The 22,409-nt window shown below is 33.7% G+C and overlaps 1 protein-coding gene across 1 annotated transcript; it reads right to left on the reverse strand.

Moving 5' to 3' along the window:
- Positions 1 to 5,022: 5,022 nt before the first annotated feature.
- On the reverse strand, positions 5,023 to 6,099 carry LOC110100527 (dof zinc finger protein DOF5.7-like). The gene has a single exon (XM_020828063.2). It carries the CDS (start codon positions 6,097 to 6,099, stop codon positions 5,023 to 5,025), a length of 1,077 nt encoding a protein of 358 aa, XP_020683722.1.
- Between the last annotated feature and the right edge of the window lie 16,310 nt (positions 6,100 to 22,409).

The following is a 22,409-nucleotide window of genomic DNA, read 5'->3' on the forward strand; positions in this document are numbered from 1 at the left end:
TGGAACTGTGGTGTTGTTTTTTGATTTCCAAAGCAGTTTGAATTGTAATTGGATGAATGGAATGGATAGATTTTCGGGTAAGTATATAGTAGAGACCATTGTTTTAACTATCTTGTTGTTACAGATTTTGCCATACTTAATCAGAGAATCATTTCTCCTTAATATGACACTATGGAGGAAAAAATTCATGTAGCTGACCTACGTGAGATAAAGTGAGATAAAGATTTGGATTTTTTTTTTTTAACCAAAACCAAATTTTATTAGAAAAAAAATGTCTGATACAACACACTGTCAAAGTACAAGCACAGGCTAGTGAAGAAAAAAGTACAGTCATAGGAATACAATTCTCGAAAGGGTTAGAAGTGTGATAACGGGTAAATCAATCGGACTTATATCGCCACCTGGTTGTTAGGCATGGGCCATTCAAGGAGGAAAAAAAGAAAGCATCCAAAAAAATTGACAACTAGCAAAATTGAAACCTCCACCAAGGTTGCCCACCAAGCCTAGGTCATCCTAGGTGCATGCAGTAAATTTGTTTCATCATTGTCCGGACCCATTTCTCTGTTGCACTGAAAGCAATTTCAAAATAACCAACAAAGCTAAAGTACAGTCATAGGAATACAATTCTCGAAAGGGTTAAAAGTGTGATAACAGGTAAGCCAAACGGACTCATTTCAACACCTGGTTGCTAAGCATGGGCCATCCAAGGAGGGGAAAAAGAAAGCATCCAAAAAACCGACAACTAGAAAAATTGAAACCTCCACCAAGGTTGCCCACCAAGCCCAGGTCATCCTAGGTGCATGCGGTAAATTTGTTTCATCATTGTCCGGACCCATTTCTCTGTTGCACTGAAAGCAATTTCAAAATAACCAACAAAGCTAAAGCCAGTCAAAGACCAAAATGAACAATCATTTCTTCTCGGCTATATGATTTCTAGACTTATCATTCTTTGTAAGAAAAACATCGTCTGCAATTAGAAGATCACTCATAGCGAACTCATTCGTCTCCTCCCCACCGTCTGAATAAAAACATTCTTTAAGATCCATCCAATCACATTGATCCAAAGCTCTACTACCTGCAAGATAGTGAGATAAAGATTTGATGTTGATGTTGTTATTTTTGTTTAGGGTTTTAGAGTTGTCAAAAAATGGCTTAATTATTCTATGCGGACGTCGAACGCTGTCTGGATACCAATCAAAATGCACCACGTTACCGCTATGCTCAGTACTGCGGATCGGTACTGTTGACGTGGTGTGCATTCTGATTGCTCTCCAGACAACATTTTCCATCCGGCCTCCACACAGAATAACTTCTCCAAAAAATCTGAATGAAGTTCGAGCTAACTAGTAGTTCGGACTTCATACGGTGAACTATTTGATGTTCTTAAAAGGTGATTGATTGGACTTTAAAATGTTGCAGAAGTGAATCCATTCAGAATGATACTGCCAACCATTTGGACATGGGCAACTTTCATGATGTGAGAGATCAAACAAACATACATCACATGATGGAGGCTTCTTCTTCTCCAAAGTTCGAACTAGCTTGGCATTAGTAACTTGCATAGAGAACAAAGAGGGCTTCTGCCTTCGTGATAAGAAGAGGTGGAGCCACACTGACAGAGAGTGGTGATGGGAGGTCTCGAAGCATGCTTTTTTATTCTCCCATAAAGTTCGAACAGATATTTTTCTTCAGATATTTAGAGAAATTATTAGGTGCGGGTTGCAGATGCAAATCTGTGTCCTTCATCGAACAGAAAAAGGATCAATATATGTTTAACTCAGAAAAATGCATGCAGGGAGTTGCTGCTTTGGGTCCATTGTCTACATGGATGAATAGTGAGCTGAGCCGGCTCGAATTCGACTCGGTAATATGCTCACAAGCCGAGTTTATCGAGTTGCACGATCGAGCTCGTATGTTAAACAAGCTTGAGTTCGAGCTTTATGAGGCTCCACTCATGAGCTTGCGAGCATACTCGAGTGCCGAAGGTGAAATCATGAAGGTGCAGAGGCGGAAGGCATAACCGCGGGCGCGGAAGCGGAGCCGATGACACAGAATCTGAAATTGAAATCAGAAGCGGAAGAGAATGATGGCCTTACACCTCTCGAGCTCATATCCATCGCCACGAGCCGAGCCATGACGGGAGCTCGACTCAACTTGTTTATACCCCTATTGATGTTTTCTTGACAAATTAAAAATTTGTCCAACCGTAAGGTTGATTTTCAGTACGAAGGTGCAATTATTCATAGAAAAAGGGAGATTTGTTGGTAGGTCACGAATCATCGGGAATGTTCTTAATTGAGCTCTTAATCAGGATTGATGAACTAGTTACTTGTAGAAGTCACATGGATTCCGATAAGTTTATCTTTTCGACATGTAAGAGTATAATAAATATTTTTTACTTGGTTGTTTTTTTTTAAATAAATATTATAACATTTTAATTTGTACTAAATAGTATAGTTATTAATCATAGATAAAAATAACTGAAAAATAATTAAAAAATAAATAAATAATATTTCGTATTTTTGATGCATAAAATTGTCGAGAATATATTTTCACTCTTTAATTGGATCGTATAAATTAACAATAATTACCGAAGTGAACAAATTTTTTTTTTTGCTGAGTTTATAGGTGGATTAATGCAGCATTACTCAAGATATTATACGCATAGATTACAGGGTTCTTGTTATATTCTCAAATTTTATCTTCCAAAACTTTGTCGGAAAAAAAAAGAGGTCAATTATTTAAAATTTTATATTCTTAAATTTATTTTGAGATAATTGCAATAAAAAGTTTTAGTTGATTATTTATATATTAATTAATTTCAAAATAAATTTAATAATTAAGGATATTCTTATAAAAATATTAAAAATTTTATTTAGATAATAATGATTGCGAAGCATAAGTTTCATGTAAACAGATTTGAATTTTTTTTTTAAAGTTTTTATATAAATTAATAAATTTGAACACTAACTCGACTATATTTGTGAAGATGCTCATTTATTATTTAATTAGCTTATTATGAATATCATAAAATGCTAATTTATTAATGGTTTAAATTTGTGTAATTGATGGCTTAATTTATATTATTGTGCCAATTTTTTTCATATTTTATGTGCTTTAAAAATCATATGTATTATTACATGCTTATATACATCATAAAAAGAACAATTATTACGTTCTCCGACCGAATGTTTCTCTCATTCGGTCGACCGAACCAAATAAAACTTCTCATAAAAATATCTAATAAATAGCTTTATTTGTAGGATTATACATTTTCTTATTTAAGTTTAGACTGCACAAACCAACTTAAATAACAAGTAATGAATTATACTAATTTTAAATAAAATCAATAAATCCAATTATATATAGTAATTAGGTTCTATATTAAAATCAATAAATCTATTTTTTTAAAATCTCAAAATTTAATGAAAGAGAAAATTGTTGTTTATTATTTTCTCTCGCTCTTGAATATTTGCATGGTATTAATATAAATATTGATAGTTCATTTTGTAAATATACAACATTTAATTTATACATGTGATTGCCCTTTATTTTTAAAGGTAATTTCATACATGCCCATAAATTATTTATAAAATTAGCATCACTCTACTTCTATTTATTAAATTCCCATCAAAATATTAAAAATAATAATAACATGCTATGTGAAAGTCGATTAATTATTTTGTACGGATGTCAAACATCGTCCGAAGATCAACCAGAATATGTCATGTCACCCATATGCTCGGTATCGTGCGGTACCGCGGCTTGGTACTGCTGAATGGTGCATTCTGGTTGGTCTCTAGACAGCATTCTGTATCCGATCTCCACACAGAATAATTTGTTGTGAGAGTGACATATATAAATAATACATTAGTTGCTATTTTTAATGTATAATAAATTTATAAATAAGATAATTTATAATATATAAAAAATATAATACATCAATTAAGATAAATTCATAAGTTTCTGAAAATTTCAAAGAGCCCATTCTCCGTTGAGTCGAAGCTGCAGTCTTAGTGGAGGAAGAATCGAATCAAGCTACCATCTCTGGCAAACACTCCTTCCAAAGGCTGCTCTTCTCGCACTTTCCCACTGCTCAATAACAACGAGAATCTCCCCGGCATACCTCCTCACATTTCATTTCATCTTTTTCCCTTCTCGTGCTAACTCTCTCTCTCTCTCTCTCTCTCTCTCTCTCTCTTACACGCACTCAATGCAGTTCTGAGCAGAAGAGTGACATATTAATGCCATTTTTTATAGAACTAAGCTTCGTTTGCAAAGCATTATGTGTTACGGAGAAGAAAAATGGCAGTTCATTATTGCCTTTTATTCGCTAATCAAAGAATTTAACACAAACGAAGTCCCAGCTCTCTTTCCCTCTATATGTCATCTCTTCTGTGACAGTTTGCAGAGGCAAGAAGCCAACATAAGGCATCTGTAGATGAACAGCAAGCTGATTTAGCTGCACCAATCAATCAAAAAAAAACACTCTTCAGTCTCCTCATTATCCATCATCAATCGTTAGCCTTATTCCAACTATATATGAATCCTCGATCAATAATCCTGTCATTCAATGCTTATAACCTATTCTGTCTAATTCATTTCACATAGTGACTATCACTATAATTTTATACTATCTTCTTCTTCTTCTTCACACATTCATAAGTAAGCATTCTTATTTTGATTCCTCAATAATCTAAATGATGAAAATAAAATCAAAGGAACATGAGCAAGAGAGTCATTTGAATTTATCAAACATATAATTTCTCAAGTACATTACAGCCCAAGTTCTTCCACTATCCATTGATCAGCTAACATTCTTCAAACAAACACACAATTAAGTTGAAAACACAAAGAAGATCGAAGAAGAAGAAGACGATGAATATAAAACCTAAAAAGCAACTAACAAGTAACTATAATTCACAACAAATACTGACTGAAAGCAAAGCAAAAACAGACCTACATGATTATCTCTAACTGAAGGAGCTAGCTAGAATGATACCGATCATTTGGTTTAATTAATTAATTTGTACTCGACATATCAGACCATGATGAGAATGCTGGATTCCAATATCCGAATTCACCTCCCATGGCTGGCTCAGCACCAGCCACAGCTGAATTGGAACTCCCCCCTCCACCACCAATACTACTAGTCAATGTTGCAGAAGTTGCCAAAGAAGAACATCCGGGAGCTGACCAACCATTGCTCATGGCAATGCTCAACTGATCATTGCAATAAGCTTGCGGCCGCAGCTTTTGGTAAAGCTCCTGAATTCCAGCGGCTGCCGCCGCATCCCCAAATGGCGAACCATTCTCCTGAAGCTGGAGATATGGCATCTGCCCTTCATTCCTCCACAGAGAACCCATCCCAGCGGCACTCGAGAACTGACCCAATGGGTCCAAATTCAGGCCGTTCAGTCCCAGCCCGACTCCTGTGGGCTCGGCCATCATACCTTCCTCCTTGATTCTAATGGAGCTAAGGCTGCTAAGAGGACTGGGTTCAAAACTTCGGATGGCAGCCCCTCCGCCAGCGCGCAGAAGAGCGAGAAGATGGGAAGTGTGGGGCGGTGGGGTTGGCGCCGTCGGCCCGGTCCATAGAATTGGACTGGGCTGGAAGAGCTCGGGTTCGAACCCGAACCCGGCCCGAGCAATGGCATCAAGGGAAGGAATTTGCTTGTTAGGCTTGCTCCCACCACCAGACTTCCCGCTGCCGGCGACGATTGGAACCGGCTTGGCCTTGCGGCACCCGCCACCAATAGGGACGTTGCGAAGGGCGCCGCCTTTGGTCCAATAACGGCGGCAAGTCTTGCAGAAGTGGCGCGGCTGCGTGAGGTTATAGTTGTTATAGTAGCAGAATTTGGTGTTTGAGGAGTCGCATCGTGGGCACCTCAGCTTTTGCTGAGGCGGCTCAGACGCTGTTGATGGTGATGGAGAGGAAGAAGGCTGTATGGTAGATGAAGAAGAAGAAGGAGATAAGGTGGTGGCTGTGGACGTAGAGTAGAGGAAGGGAGAAGGAGCATCGTCAGATACAAGACGACCTCCGCCTGGGAATGAGAACTTCCTCTCTTCCACAACAGCAGATAAGAGTTCTTGAATCATTCTTTGTGATCTTGCAAGAGCAAATAAAGAAGAACAGTGAAAAAGAATTGTGTTTGCTTTAGTGTAGTGCTTGGAGTGTAGTGAAGTAAAGCAGTGGTAGGAGACTGGGCCTCGCTGGGTTTTATATAGAGGAAACTAACGTTGGCTCATGAAGAGGGAGAGAAAGAGAAAGAGAGAGGGAGAGAGAGAGAGAGAGAGAGAGAGAGAGAGAGAGAGAGAGAGAGAGAGCTATGGATTGTTCAAAACTCCTAAGCGCTTTGTCTTATCAGCAAAAGAGGATTTCATGTGTGGAAAGTTGTTTTGGGAGTTTTTCCTCTGTGCTTTCCACATGGACTAAATGCTTTCATTTGTATCTATACTCTTTCTCATTCATCTAATCATCAAAAGACTACAAATATCTTGTTTTTATTAATAGAAGTGCTAAAGATTCAAACTTTTTAACATTTTCTTAACTAAATGCAGTTCGTTAATATGTTTACAATGATATGGGTTGATTGGTTATTGATTTGAGTGTTCAGTAATCCTTGTTTTTACTCATATAATGTAATCTTTACATGGTTGCTTTATATGGGGCATGTGTGCTATTAAACATGATTGATCATTGGCTGGAAACATGGTAGGATTTAGCATAATTTAAAATATGACATTTTAGAAAGAGAAAGCCTGTTTGGATCAAAAAAGGTGTAAAATGTTGTTCATAATGGTCATCAGTAGTGTTATCCTTCATTACATCTTAACTAAATTGCTTGCACAATGCCACCTTGCAAGTGAAATTCCTGATCCAAACGATATGAAGCAGATGAAAATGAGCAGAGCACTCTTCTGAATCAATTTCTCTGCACAAATGTTTAAAACAAAGGAAATTAAGAAACTTTTTTTTTCTTATAACGGCGGTAACTACCCGTTGCCACCTCAGCTAGTGAGACGCTGGCGGCGTCACTAGTCCCTTGGCTTACCTAGAGATGGTACCCACACCCATGAACCACCTGGCCCGCGCTTAATAGGTCCCCACCTCTACCGTTCGAGGGATCGAGCCCGGGTTGAAGAACTCCCAACCACACTCGCCCACCAACCGAGTTAAGCATCGATGGGTTTAAGAAACTTTTTAATTGTCTACATGTACTGATGTACCATGATTGCATATAATAATCTCATAACATCTGCTTCAAAACCAAAAAAAAAATCTTCATGACAGATTACTAATAGCAGTCCCCAAGGAGGGAATTTTTTTTGAATGAATATATAGTGATCACATCATAATATAAAAGGATAAAGAAGGAGACAAGGAGAGAGAGATATCCCTTTCATACTCTAAACTCTCAGCTCTATCCACTGCTTCCATTCAAAGGCAATGATTACAGCTCCAAGAAGAAGGAAGCTGATCACATGGGACAACGTGTAAAGCAGGAGAATAAACCTGTACATTTCCAATAATATCATTATTAAATGGTTAAGGATGGATTATTACTGTATAATTATTAGTAAATTATTAGGAGAAAATACCGAGACCTCGAGTACTGAGCTTGGAATGTGGTACAAAGACCATGAACACTTTTGCCAGAAGCCCTTATTGTATGTAATCTAATATAATATGTTTGAAGATTTAGTGTTAATTAAGGCTTAATTAGGGTCTATAAAGTGTTAATTACTCTCAGCAGGAATGCTCTTTCATGCACTTTAATCTGCTGCTGGACCCGAAATATTTTGTCGGAATTACGAGAGATTTTATGATCCAGATGGTGTCAGAAGATAGATGTTGAACCAGTTTCTGTCCTTGATTATTGTTCAGTGTATTATACAAAAAAGCTTGCTTTGAACGTGCTTTTTATAGCTTCTGTAACAGTTTCATTAGTTGTTAATTACTGATAAGAGCTTAGATTGAATGATATTCGATTCTCTGTTTTGTTCTAGTTAATTTATCTATAGAATAGCGTATAGGAAAGAAGGCGATGCTTCTAGTTAGTTATGGTGGAGTCATTTGATTATCATAGAATCTAGATTTTATTTGAAACAATTTTTTTTATTCATTTTTAAAGTAGATTTTTAGTACAAAATAACTAAAAAATTGTTTTATATAGCAGTACGAAAGCTGTCCGAAACGAAGACTAAGGCTTTGTTTGGGACGGCTTTTTTACTGTTTTCTAAAACGGAGTTTTAGTACAAAATTTTTTTATTTTTGTACTAAAACTCTGTTTTAGAAAGCAATAAAAAAGCTGTCCCAAACGAAACCTAAATCTAATCGATTTATTAATGTGTAGCATATTCCATGGACACTAATCTCGGTATATAGCTTCAAACATCAAATTGATGAAATTACCATAGGCATGCTCATTTAGCTAAAATTTTGTGACATATGGAAGATTATACTAGTCCACAGCATGGAATATGGTGAATGAATTGCACTCAAAGCTTGAGATAAAATTCAAAATTGAAGATTAATTAAGGCTTTGTTTGAGAGCGCTTTCTAAATTAAGCAATTTTTTTATATAAATATTTTAACTAGAAATTTTTATACTAAAAAGTTGCTTTAGAAAGTAACAAGAAAGCTATTCCAAATGAAACCTAAATCTATTTCGATTAAAGAAAGAGATATTTCATATAAAAATAATTTTAAGCATAACATGAAAGAATAAGCAAAAAATATAACTAATATTATTGTATCAACATTAGTTATAACAAGAGTTCAACATAGAAAAAACAGCCAATTAAAAAGTAAATGAAAGAAATAATTATATAAGCAAAAGCTATATAAATTGAATAAAAGTCTAAATACAAAATACATCATAAACTCATGTACAAGTACAATAACTGTTGTTGCAAATTTGCTCATATACTAGATGATTCACCAAGCACTCTGGCTGAACATATTATAAGAAAGATTTTTATAATACATGACTGTGAGATTTTGAACTCAATAAGAATATTCTATTTATTAAAACATGAACAACAAGGCATGGAACATATAGCACGAATAATCAAAGATAACTCATCATATATTTATTAATTTTTATATCTATAAATATATACATACTCAATTTTATTAAGACGGATTTAAATCGAAAATAAATGCACTTACAAAAACATAATGTGTTACAAAAGAGTAATCATGTTGTGCATCCATGAATCTGATTAGTCAATATCTTAATTGATTCTACCAACCTAAATATTCATTGCAAATAGAGATATATGTTTTATGGGTGTTTTACATGCATGCCCCACAATTTTTATGTATTTATACATACATCTAACACCTAAAGTTTAATATTTACTTATATAACATTTTAGTGTCTCAATAACATCAAATCATATGCATGAAAATTATATTACTCATGTAATTAAACATTTGAGTATTATTTCAATAAATATCAAATTTCAAATTTTAAATATGAAAATTGGGTGATATGCAAGCAAATATATCAAATTATAAATGATACACACACTCACACATTAATTGAGCCATATTATAAGACAACAAAAGTAAGAGTAAAAATTCACACCCTAAAAAATTATAAAATAATAAATTAGTAATCCACTTTATTTAAGAGATCCAATCACAATTAGCTTCTAAATGTACAGTGAATTGATTTTTTTTATCAAAATAAATACAAACTCGCACACATGTCACATATGAAAGCTTCAAATTCAAACCCTCTTAGTTGGTAGTCTAAACCCTCAATCAATAGATCAAGGTGAGTTGCATCAAATCTATTGATTTTAATACTAATAGTTTGAAAATTGCATTTGATCTTAATGAAGTAAGCTCAATAATGAAGCACGGAGTTACATATGGCTGAAGTGTATTGCACTATATTTTATTGTATAATTAATATTTAAAGTATAGTACATGCAAATTAGGACTCGAAGCTAACCAAAAAAATTATTGATCAAATATATTTTCAACTCGAAAAACTTCCTTATGAGTGAATCTAAGGAGCATCAAAGTTGATTATGTATTATAATAGTTAAGTTCATTTTCAATTGAATATTAAATTATATATATATATATATATATACAGCTTAACAAAATCATGAGAGAAAAAAATACTATTTTAATATGGCTTTTGGATTTTAGTGGTCCAATTTAGAAAAGTAGTTTAGACTATGAAATCTACTATTGATATTTGGAATTTGTTTTAAAATTGTGGACTGTTTGATTGTTGTTCCATCTATCAAACTATTAAATCAGTATAAAATAAAAACATTAATAACATTATAAGAAATAGACTCATAATTTTGCACAAGTATAAAAAATTTACCATATTATTTAAAAAATAGAAGGGCAAAAATTGAATTATGTCAATTTTAATATTTATTTATTAGTTATATATAACTTTCAACATAAATAAGAAAAAAATTATAGAATGAACGTGTTGTGTAAAGCTCTATTAGGGTATAGGGAGCATAGAGGCATTGAAAATCCTATCGATTGGATTTCATCAATAAGTGAGAGAGAGAAAGTGCATTGATCTCTCTCTCTCAGAGGATGAGATAAATACGCAACATATTGATTTTGTAGATTATATTATTGTTTGGAAATTTTTTGTCTATCAACTTTTGTGCTAAGCTCAAGGCAATAATGATGTTTCTTGTTCAATTTAGTTGTAAGTAGGCCTTCCTTTTTATAATATTGTTGGATGATGTATTACATGTGATAATAGAAAGAACAAATATTTAATATTTTAATTTAGTTAAACACATATAGATAAAAGAATAGTTGTTAGAAAAATTTGAATTTTAACATTAAAATTTCTAAGAAGAGAGCCCATTTCAAATTATTTCAATACCGATGCATGTTATCAGGTACAAATGATGTTCATTCTTATAATTATTAGAGATATTAATACAATATATTAAATATAAACTTCAGATAATAAATTCCATGGTGGAAGTTGAAAGAGCCATATGACATTGAAATTGTCACCTAAATTTCTTCTGTGATATGTTGGTTGCGCTCCTTTGAGGAGAAAAGATCAGAGTCCATAAATATATTTAGTCAAAAATTGAAAATCCTCCATCAAAAGATCTACAATGATCTAAGCAATTAGAAGTTTTTTTAATGTTTAATAACCTATAGTCATAATTAAACAACCGTGGGCTCACTCAATTCGTTTTGTCAAGACGACATATTTGAGTTATTTGACTACAAACACATAAGATTTCGAGATCAACTGATATTTCCATTAATATCCAAAAGTTTATCAAGGCACCTCAAATGCTTGATTTGAAATCAATAATTGGGATTGGATTATATCATTTTTACTGTCAATAGGATAATTACATCAATATAGTTCATATTAAGAGTCAAACTCTCATTTAAATCTAATAAAGAAAGATCATTCTAAATACTTTCTGACAAAACATTTTCAGATTTGTTTCTACATTTCTTAACATAACTATATTATAATACATATGATTGGATCATAAAAAAGACCACTAATTTGTATTATTCATGAAAATTCATTGTATAAATTTTTATATTCTCTGATTTCTGAAATGATATAATGGGTTAAGAGTGATGGCATGATATGACGCGACGAGGGGAGGCACATCATGAGATGACATACCATATGTACATCATCCATAGAGATGGAGATGATGTGCATATAGGCAGATATGCACAACATTCCAGGCAGCTCCTCTTATTCCACGCCCCTGTTGTCCCCTGACCGAGAGGCATCTGCGGTCATCTCTGTCTTCTCGTGCTTCACGCTTTGTGATTGTGAGCAAATTTATGGCTTTCTCAGTTACTGTTTCTGACTGACTGAAACCCCCCTTCCGTCCACCTGTGAAGCCGGATTCTTCCCTTCTTTGTTTTCTGTCCCTCTCTCTCTCTCTCTCTCTCTCTCTCCGATTGCCTTTGCCGTGTTTAATTTTGGGATTTATGAGTATTTGTTTAGGCATAATTTTGCAAGATGTAAATTTTTCATTAAGACAAAATTGTTGTATTGATTTTTTCTTATATTTATTCTATTATTTCTATAGAAATTTCGTATGATTTTATGTTTTATTATATATTTAACTATAAATATCTATCTTAGTTTTTTAAATGATTGTGAATTAAAACTATGTAATTCAAGTTGCTAGCGGGTCGAGTTTGGGCCATTCAGGTTGCTAGTGGTTCGGATTCATATTGCTATTTTTCATATGTTTGAATTCTTTTTTTTTTTTTTTTATGTAATTCAAGTTTCTAGCGGGTTGAGTTTGGGCCATTTAGGTTGCTAGTGGTTCGGACTCAGATTGATGTTTTTGACATGTTTATTAAACATGTTAGATTTAGATAAATTTCATGTCAGACCCAAGTTTGACCCATCAATCCATTTTGACAACCCTAAAGTCAAAGCTGCACTGTCTGCGTGCAACAGTCTTATAACTATAGCATTTATTGTTGTGGTTAGCGACGATAAATGGCCAAATTAGTGGGTGTCATTATAGCCATGCAATAATGATCATAGGATTATAGTCGGGTGATGGTGGCCGGTGGCTAGAGGACTGCACTGGGACAATAGTTTTTAGAGCATCATTAATGAGAGATAGTGCCACGAGAACTATATTTAGATGATCATTGTTGAAGGACAAAATATGATGGTAAGAGAACTGTGCCCAACGAACAAAATAAATTATTTTTTTTAATCAAAATACATTTTATTTGCAATAAAAAAATACTTATTTTAAACTATACTAAAGAAGCCATAGAAATCTGATATTATTTTCTTGATTTGATTAGAAGCCATCATAGTTGTCACATGAACTTAGTTAAGGGGTATAAATTATTCCCTAAAAAAAGAGGCAAGCTTGACATCTTTATTACGTCACTAGCCTTTTGTTTAATCAATGATTAATGTTAATTTTGTGTTTAATTCTACTTTCTAGCTATACTTAAAGAGTAAAATATATATCATGTCCTGATGCTTTCTCCTCTAGGTGTTATTTATTTATTTTAGTGGTTCATAAGGTGGTCTCATTATCCAAGAACCTTTAATTTGCCTGTAATCTTGCTAAGCTAATGAGACTACTTTTGAGGAAAGATTTTCCACTCACATCATATGCTCTCTTTAATTAATTTTTAATTTTATGTCTAATTAGTACCACACAACTGATTTAGAGCACTAATATTAGAAAATTGGAATTCTAAGACCCTCAAAGATGAAACTAAAATATTATCCTAAAACAAAATAAAATTTCAATGTTTAGGGAGTCATTGATTTTGAACGAATTTTAGTTAATGAGAACGGCACTGATGATTATTATTGTTAGCAATTATCTTCATTTTCTCTTATCGTCATTTGATATCCATCGACAAAACTAACGTCGCCCAATCGTTATCTCTTTGGCTGATTCGTTGTTATCATTCAACTTTCAATGTTGAATCGTTATCGTTACCCTCCACTACTTCCATAAATCTCTACTAGAGGCACAACAAGATCGGGTTTAAAGTTCTCAGTGAACCGTTTCAACCAAATCAAATTTTTTTTTATTTTCAATTAAAAACTCTGCTATCTTCTACGAAACGTATGCTTATGTCCATATTTTAGGATATTTATATAAAGTTTTATTTAATAATATAAATATTCTAATATGCAATTATATATGAATTAAAACCTATCGAGCTTAATTAGGGTGATTGGTGGGCGAGCACGGTTGGGAGCCCCCTATCCCGGGTTCGAATCTCCTCTACTACGTATGAGAAAAATTATTCTATGCGGATGCATAACATCATCTGGAGATCAACCAGAATGCGTCACATCCTACTACGGCCTCCGCACATAATAATTTCTCCTACTACAGCCTCATCTCTTCATAGGGCAAAACAAATATGGGCCTGATGCCGGTGTGTAGCCTCATTAAGTTCCGCCGAAGGATTAGTTACGCTGTTAAACGATCCTTTTGAAGTGGCGGTAGGTAGATACCCCCGTTCCCATATGTATTTATAATATAAATTTATTTATTTTTATTTGGAAGCATGCAATTGTTCAGTTGAGTATGTTGGGATGAATGGGAAATTTATTCGTTGTTATTTAAAAGGTGAGAAAGCGGTCGTTGGCTCTGTGACCAACGAATCGAACCTCTCATGAAAGAATAAAAGGCGCCTCTCCTCGCCTGCAGCTGCCTCTCTTAGCTATAGCTATTAGTGTAGGTTTTGTCTTTCTCAGCTTTATTGTTGTGATTGTTAATGTACGCATTTCTCCAAATTAGGGCTATAGGCCTTCGAGCAAGCAATTATTCCTTAACTTTTGTTGCGTCCTGAAAAATTCGCGACGGTAGAGAAATATAAAGATTAATGTCTTAGCTTTGTACGAAGATCCAGAACACAAGCAGAAAAATAGATGGTGTAAAGTTCATAAGAGACACCAGAGTTTTAAGCAATTATTCCTTAAACTTTTATCACAGACATTTCATTGCCACTTGTCAATCTAACAAAGTTTATAACTTGAAAATTATTATATTAGAAATATATTTTGTTGAAGATTTTGTTTGGGACAGTTTTTTGCTGGGTTGTCTTGAATGTGCTGCCCTTATAACCAGAGAATGGTCGCCCTTATAACAAGAGAATCTCTTCTTATTGATTGCTGCTTGTTTTTTATTACTCGCCGGTTCATTTATGAGTCCAATTTTTTATTTTTTGGATCAAAGTTTTACCCTGTTAGCTTCTTATTATTACTTTGTGGGATGCTATTTTTATCCATTCTTGTGCTTTGCTCTTTTTTTTTTGCTTCAACTCTATGTGATGTTTTTTTTTTTTTTTCATTCTTCATAGCTGGGTTTTGTCCCCCCACTTTTTTGTATTTGTTTACTATAGTCAATAAAAATGGCTCTCCTCAAATTTTCGGAAAAAAAAGAAGAAGAAAATTATGATAGTAGAAAATATTTTAAAATTTTACTCAATTTGTTTCAACAAAATTTTGCCAAAATCAAAATTGCTTTGATTTTAAGTTTTTTTAGAATGAAAATGAAATCAATTTCTAAATTTGATTTTTCTTCTTGCCTTTGATTTGAATTTCTTCACCATAAACAAATTCTAAATGAATTAATTTTCGTAAACTGATTATTTAAAATTTTAATATTTATTTGGGATAGCTATAATTCTATTGTAGTTAGAATTATCTTAAATTGATGAAAAAAATAATTTGTCTTATGAATGAGGATGAAGCCTATTTTTTCTCCCCTATCAATTATTTCTATTTTTTAATAGTAGCATATAATGTACATAATTGAATATAAATTATGTTATGCATGCATAATTAGTGCCTTCATAAGAAAATCTTTCTGGCTCTGTCACTGATCACACATTAGTGCTTCGTTTGGGATAACTTTCTCATTATATTCTAAAATAAATTTTTAGTACAAAAATTTCTAATTCAATAAACTTTTAGACTAAAAAAATGTTTCACAAAACATTAAGAAATCTGGGACGGCTTTATTACTGCTTTTTAAAACCGCTTTCTAGTAAAAAAAAAAATTTGTACTAAAAAATTGTTTTAAGAAGCAGTAAGGAAGTCGCTTGAGGCTTCGTTTGGGGCGGCTATTTTATTGCTTATTAAAACAACATTCTAGTTTACAAATTAAAAATTTTATACTAAAAAATAACTTTAAGAAGTAGGAAGAAAGCAGTCCCAAATGAAGCCTAAATCTATTGCAAAAAATAGCATCCCACCATAAATTTTTTTTTAAACGAAGCCTAAATCTGATTGCAAAAAGTAGCATCCCACCATAAATTTTTTTAAAAAAGTTGAGGAAAAATAACAAGACAGTAATAGCAAAATAAAAATATAATTGCTCTTGAAAAACAAAACAATCATACAACTACTCCAACAAGACTATTAATTTTGTTATATTCAGTCACACTTCTAGAAGCATGAAAATAATAACAAATCGATGAACAAAATAAAAATATTATTATTAAACTTTGCAAATCAAAGATTGTAGATTCCAATGCAAATATTCAACTGATAAGAACCTATAATTGCACTCACAATTAACCGGTGCAAATTATTATAATTAAAATTTATTACTCATTAGGCTTCGGCTCCCTCTCGAGTCGTATCATCTCCACAACAAACCATAACTAGTGGGCCGACTTACGCCATTAATAGTTACTTGGGCCATTAAGTGTAAATGCAGATTTAGTCACAACAACAGGCCTGCCAAGCTCTTTCGTAAAATGGGAACTAGGGGCCTAACTTCCCATTTTTAGATCCATTGATTGTTTTCTATTATTTTACTTTGAATTTTTTAAGTCCAATGCATCTTCAAGCCAGTATATTGCTAAAACCTCCAAATTATTTTTTTATTTAGAGAAGGAGCCAATTCTGACAGCCAAATATATTATAGTGATGCTTTTTATTTATTTGATTCTAAATTTTCATAATTTTAATGATATATACTTTATATTCAAATTTATTTTGCATGTAAAATAATAATTTTTCTAAGAATTTATGATGATTTGATATTCAATAAGTAAAAAATATATATTAGGATATCATGATAAAAATTATATCAAGATGACCTTCAAAATTATTAAATTTATTTTAAGATTACTGCCATACAAACTCTTCAGGGATGAACAAGATTTTTTTCTCTCAAATTATCTCTTATTTCTCCTTACTATTCTCTGTTATCCAATTTTGGGAAGAAGGAAATAGTTTATGTAAATTAGTGTAAGTGGATTATGATATATGATAATAAAATAAAATAATAATAATAATAATTATTATTATTATTATATAATTATATAATTTAATCAATTTAGGGTATAAAATTCATATAATTCCTTTTGGCGCTTAAAAAATTATAGAAAAATATTTATAAAATATTACATTTTATTTAAAAAATTATTGTGAAATCGATTTGCAAAAACGAACACATGACTAATCTAAAAACCCCACTTATACCGACATATATCAATTTCTTAATGATTTACACAATGCAAAAAAATTATGAAAAAAACAGTGTCATTAAATCACAATAATATCCATGTTATAGTGAAGACGGTTTATGATTTAGACTTATAATGACGTTTCAAAAAAGTTATTTAATTAGATAATAATAAGAGCCATTACACGAAGGAGGATTGAGGGATCATACTTTGGCAACTGAGATCTAGGGGAATGTTGTTTGGTGACAGAGGTCGAATGGATCATAGTCGGGCGATGGAGGTCGAATGGTCCATAATCAGTGACTAAGATCGAAGGGAGTCAGAGGGATCGTAGTTGTCTGGCGATAGAGGTCGGAAGGACCATAGTCGACAGCGACAGAGATCAAAGGGACCGTAGTCGACAAGTGATAGAGGTTGGAGAAACCGTACTCAATAGGGGATGTTGGTTGGAGGAACCTACTTGGCAAGCGACAAAGGTTGGAGGGACAGCAGTCAGCAGGCGATAGAGGTCGGAGAGATCTTAGTCAGTGGGGACGATGGTCAGATGGACTGTAGTCGGTGGGTGATGGACGTTGCAATGACCATAGCCGACATGCGATATTGGTCAAAAGTGTGGGCTCCAAAAATTCGTGCCCCGGCTTACCCTGCGTAGGAGAGTTTTAACGATGTTCAGGGTCAAATTTTCAGAAGGCAGATGAACTTTGGGATAAAGCACCACCCAGAGATTTCACCCTCATTTTGTGAGGACTTTAAAATCTGGTTCTATGTTTCCCATAGGCACAAGCACCGATGGTTAATTACCCCTCTCGATCATGAGAGAGCACTTTCGATTAAGACTAGTCATGAAGTAGGTACAAAATACCTAGCATATAATAACAACATGTGAATTTTTTTTTTTGTAAATTATAAATTTATTATTTTTATACTTAAAGCGGATGGTGGGGGGGAATGATGATAAGCCCGATCAAGATCCCATGGTTTCGTCGTCCCGGGCTATCGTGGTCCCTAGTCTACTTAGTCAGAGGAGGTAGTCGACCAAACCTGACAGAAGGATCCTTATCGGCAGTCATGGGTTCCTTCGTCCAAGGGGACCTTGTAGACATGGGGTGGATGCTTGTTTAAGGAGACAAATTTTAGTCAACCTTAGCTATTAAAAAGCTTTATGCCTTATTAAATGCACCCTATAATTCATTACTCAAGGGGCTTTTAACCATTGGAGAACATACGAGCTTTGACCGTAACCGTAATATTGTGGTGCTATTTTGCAGCAAAACCACTCGGTCAGAGGGCACATGCCACGTCTCCACTGGCGAGAAATCATTTGAGAATGAATCACAGTGATACATTCAATTAGACATTTTGCTCTTTGTAAGTTGAAGTTATTCTAAAATTTATCATCCTTAACAAACGTTTGCGGATGATGGATGGAATTTTGCTTTAAGTTTTAAATAATAAATTTTATTTGAATATTTTAAAATTTATTCAAAGTAAAAGTTCATCCTCTTTCTTTATCACTTGAATCCCATCACTTTCATTTGGAGAATGCAAATATTAAGTGTCTCCAACTTTTAAGCAAAAATTTTATTCTGAATTCTATAGTAATATTTTAATGAATTATTGCTCAGACCATGGCATTTGTCTTCTCATTTTAAGCCAAATATTTTTTTTCAACTCTCGAAGTTTTTAAATGAGATGATTAAATGCCCTCAACTTAGAAGAACACCAACTTTGCATGAGAGACATGGCACTCAAATCTAAAATCCACCTTAATGTTGAGTGCAGATAAAGAATGGTCTTAAAAGCCAAATGCTTCAAAGCATCATAAATGATTTGTGTAATTTGGATCCAATCAAATTCACCTTTTAATAAATGATTCTTTTTTTTTTTTTTTTTATAAGAACAAAAATTTGTTTCAATACGCCAGCCAATCAAAAAAAAAATTTTTAATGTTTTAATATCAAAGTTGCTGGAAACACAAATCCATATTTTATGATCACTTTCGTTTGTCAAGAGAATGTTCTCATACCACAATAATTCAATAGGCATAACAGAGAGATGTTGCCAAACAAAATAATTTGATATTAATTTGATTGATTTTATTTTTATATTAATAATTCAACTCAAGCTCAAATATTATTCAAAATTTTATTTAATTTGAGTTCAAGAAATCTCCAAAAATTATTTATTTGAGGTTGAAATATCAAATTATTTTATTTGAGCTTATGTTCGTCAAAATTTTGGCAGTATCCCGGCGTCTCTCCCGCGTAGGGGACATCTACAAGGATTCTAGGCCTGCCCACCACGCTAAGAAAAGCGTGTATGATAGGTGCCCTCTTTTGAGGACACCACGGTCGTGTAAAGTCTTTATCCCCACCAAGCTAAGAAAAGCATGTATGGGTCTTCTAGCGGTACCTGTTGCAGGAGAAAAAGCAGTTGTTTCCTCGCAAGCAGGTACTTATGGGTATCCCAACTTGATCGTATGCATCGCACCAGGTTCCCTCCTACCACGCTAAGAAAAGCGTGTATAGGTGGTTAGTTGGTCCGCCACAACCATCGAGAACGGGATTTGAGATTTTAGAGTGGCGAACAATATACCTTGACAAGCGAGCAAGAAGACGATGACGACAGAGATTTGCAGGGAAGCTAAATAAGATTTTTTTTTTTTTTGTTATATTTATTTTCTGATTTTGTTTTATATAGATATATATTTATATACTTATACAGAGAGAGGAAAACAAAGAGTAAAAAGAGAAACAGTTACTGTTTGGTGAGGATTGAATGGAGAAAAACGTGGAGTTGAGTACAGGAGATAGAGTGGATATGAGGAGTTATGTGGGGTTGGTTACGGCAAGAGGAACAGAGGGGTGGCTTGCTTGAGCTGGGACGTGAGAAAGCTTGCTTAGTGGAGAGGAACCAGAGTGGTTGTTATGATTTGAAGTTTATAAAATCAAGGAAGATGTGGCTCTTTGCATGTCATTTGATCCAACAGGTGGATTGCAATGTGTGATGAGAATATGAATTATGCAGGAAACGTGTTGAGTTGTAGATACAAAGCAAGACATGTGTTAAGGGAAGAGATATGTGAGAGCATGAGTTGGTCAGGTGGTGGAATGAAATAAGAAAATATAATTAAATATGGATATGCGTTGCTTTAGATAATAGATATCAGAAGAGGCATTTTTTTTATAATCAAATATAGAAATATAATATCATAGTGTTATGAAGAGATTTATGTAAGAATAAAATAAAATATTATTTTATAAAATAATAGATGTCCATAACGTGATTTAAAAGATTTCATAGTGGAATTTGGACATATGCATAAAAAAAATGATATTCGATTACTATCTTTATATATTAAATAATATTTATAATAACATATAATATGGTTTACAAACTTAAGTATGGAATTTATACAAGATAAGGATTATTATTATTATTTTTAACGGTTAGCAGCAATTGAATATAATAATTAATATTTACAAAATGTATTTAATATATGACTTTATACATATAATATCAACCTTTGCTAAATTTTTTTGTTATTATGCATTTGATTTTACATGTCGTCGTCGCCTCAAAAGTCGTCTAATTTTACATTTTCAATTTATGTGTCGTCGCCTCGCAACTCAAGCCAAATTTTATATTTTCGCACGCTGAATTTTATATTTTTTTTTTCGTGCAAAGATTTAGACAATATTATTGTCAATTTTGAGTATTTCCAACGTTTCGAACATAACGGAGAAATTCATTTTGCAAACGGACGACGTTTGGGCAACATCGAGTATGTTCGTAGTCCGTCGATTTTGATCACTTTCGTTCAATTTGAGTGCGAGGGATCCCTCTTTGATTAGATTAGATGTTCTAAATGTATCAAGATTATCCATTTTGTAATCGAACAAAGCTTTAATCATTTCATTATGATCGAGGCACTATGATTTTCATTCTAAACGATGTCTTATTTACTAAAAATAACAGATCATCGCCTCTGTTACTTGCTTTGACCGTGCTACCTATGTAGAGGTCAACACAAAACACTAGGAAAACTTGATAATAGAAGTAAAGTGAAAGAAAATAAGAAAGATGCAATGGATTTTCAATTCAAGAGGAAGATTCGGCTCTCCTAATCTCTAGCCGACGGCTAGAGCCGAAAACACCTAAGAGAAAACTCAAAAATAGAAAAACATCACATAACCCTAACCCTTGCCCTCTTATTTAAAAAATATAAATAAAAACATAATTACTAAACAGCCCTTCCTAGACTACTTTCCCTCCTGAACCGCCCACTCCATTTTGAAATTTCCATAAGGCATGGGCCCCACAAGGGGCCGGCAGCTCCTGTGGTCTGCCTGGAATAACTAGAGTTGGCCTTGGTTTTGGGCCGACTGGACCTGTCTATCAGAATCTTAGCAATATTCACAATTGAACAATCACTCTTTGTGAGCTGAAATTATTCTTGAATGCGTCGCCATCACCAAATAGTTGCGGAGGGTAGATGAATTTACTTTAAATTATTAGGTGATTAATTTCTTTTGAACATTTAAATTTATTATATATATATTGAATTTTAACATTTTGATAGGATTTGAGAATTGATCCCTCTGATTGAAATTTACTACTAACATTGGCACATCGAGGCAGCATAAAACATCACTTTAAATATTAGTATTTTGTTGAGGTTTGGAGGCCGCTAAAAGGCAGACTCATCTTCGATTGAGATCAACTTTAAACACGACCATCTCGATGAGTTTAAATAATTCACATTTGGTTATTTGAACATTATCAACTTTGCCAGTTGTTGATAAATGATCATAGTGCACATGGCATTTTGATGAAACAGACCCCCCTAGTTGATACTCTCTTTGAACACGCCATCATTAGGGATTTAAATAATTCATATTTGAACATCGTCAATACTATTTTCTGACTAATAGAGGATCAAAATCGATTTGGTAATAGAGTCCCTTCCAGTTGAGATTTACTTTAAATACGATCAACATCAAGGGTAAGAGTATTTTGATGCTTCGAACGAGTCAGTGTAATCTGTTTCACGAACGAACAATACTTGAGCGACTTGGATCGGGGTCAAGGCATTTTGAAACTGGTTCGTGCAATGTCACATTAGTTGGGCGTCGTTCTCATCGTGCTTGATCAAATTGGTCACGAGATACATGCAAAGGTTAACATATAATTCAAAATGTAAAACTAGGGTTGTCAAAATAGATTTTCGGATAGGGTTCAAGTAAAACCCAAAATTGACCCGCTCATAACTCGTCCGACCCATTTGTTGAAATGGGTTAAACATCTAGACCCGAACCTAACCTGGCACCAACCTGACTGGCCCGCTAACATGCAAGTGCGAGAAGGAAAGCAATGGGCGAGGCTACGAGCGCGATGGACTAGGGCCGCAACTTGCGAAGCGAAATGGATCGAGCAG

This window comes from Dendrobium catenatum, unplaced genomic scaffold (assembly GCF_001605985.2).
Source record: "Dendrobium catenatum unplaced genomic scaffold, ASM160598v2 fragScaff_scaffold_716, whole genome shotgun sequence".
In the NCBI taxonomy this organism is placed as follows: Eukaryota; Viridiplantae; Streptophyta; class Magnoliopsida; order Asparagales; family Orchidaceae; genus Dendrobium; species Dendrobium catenatum.

Coding starts and splice junctions, on each gene's coding strand:
- LOC110100527 (XM_020828063.2), bottom strand. CDS start 6,099: ATGATTCAAGAACTCTTATCTGCTGTTGTGGAAGAGAGGAAGTTCTCA.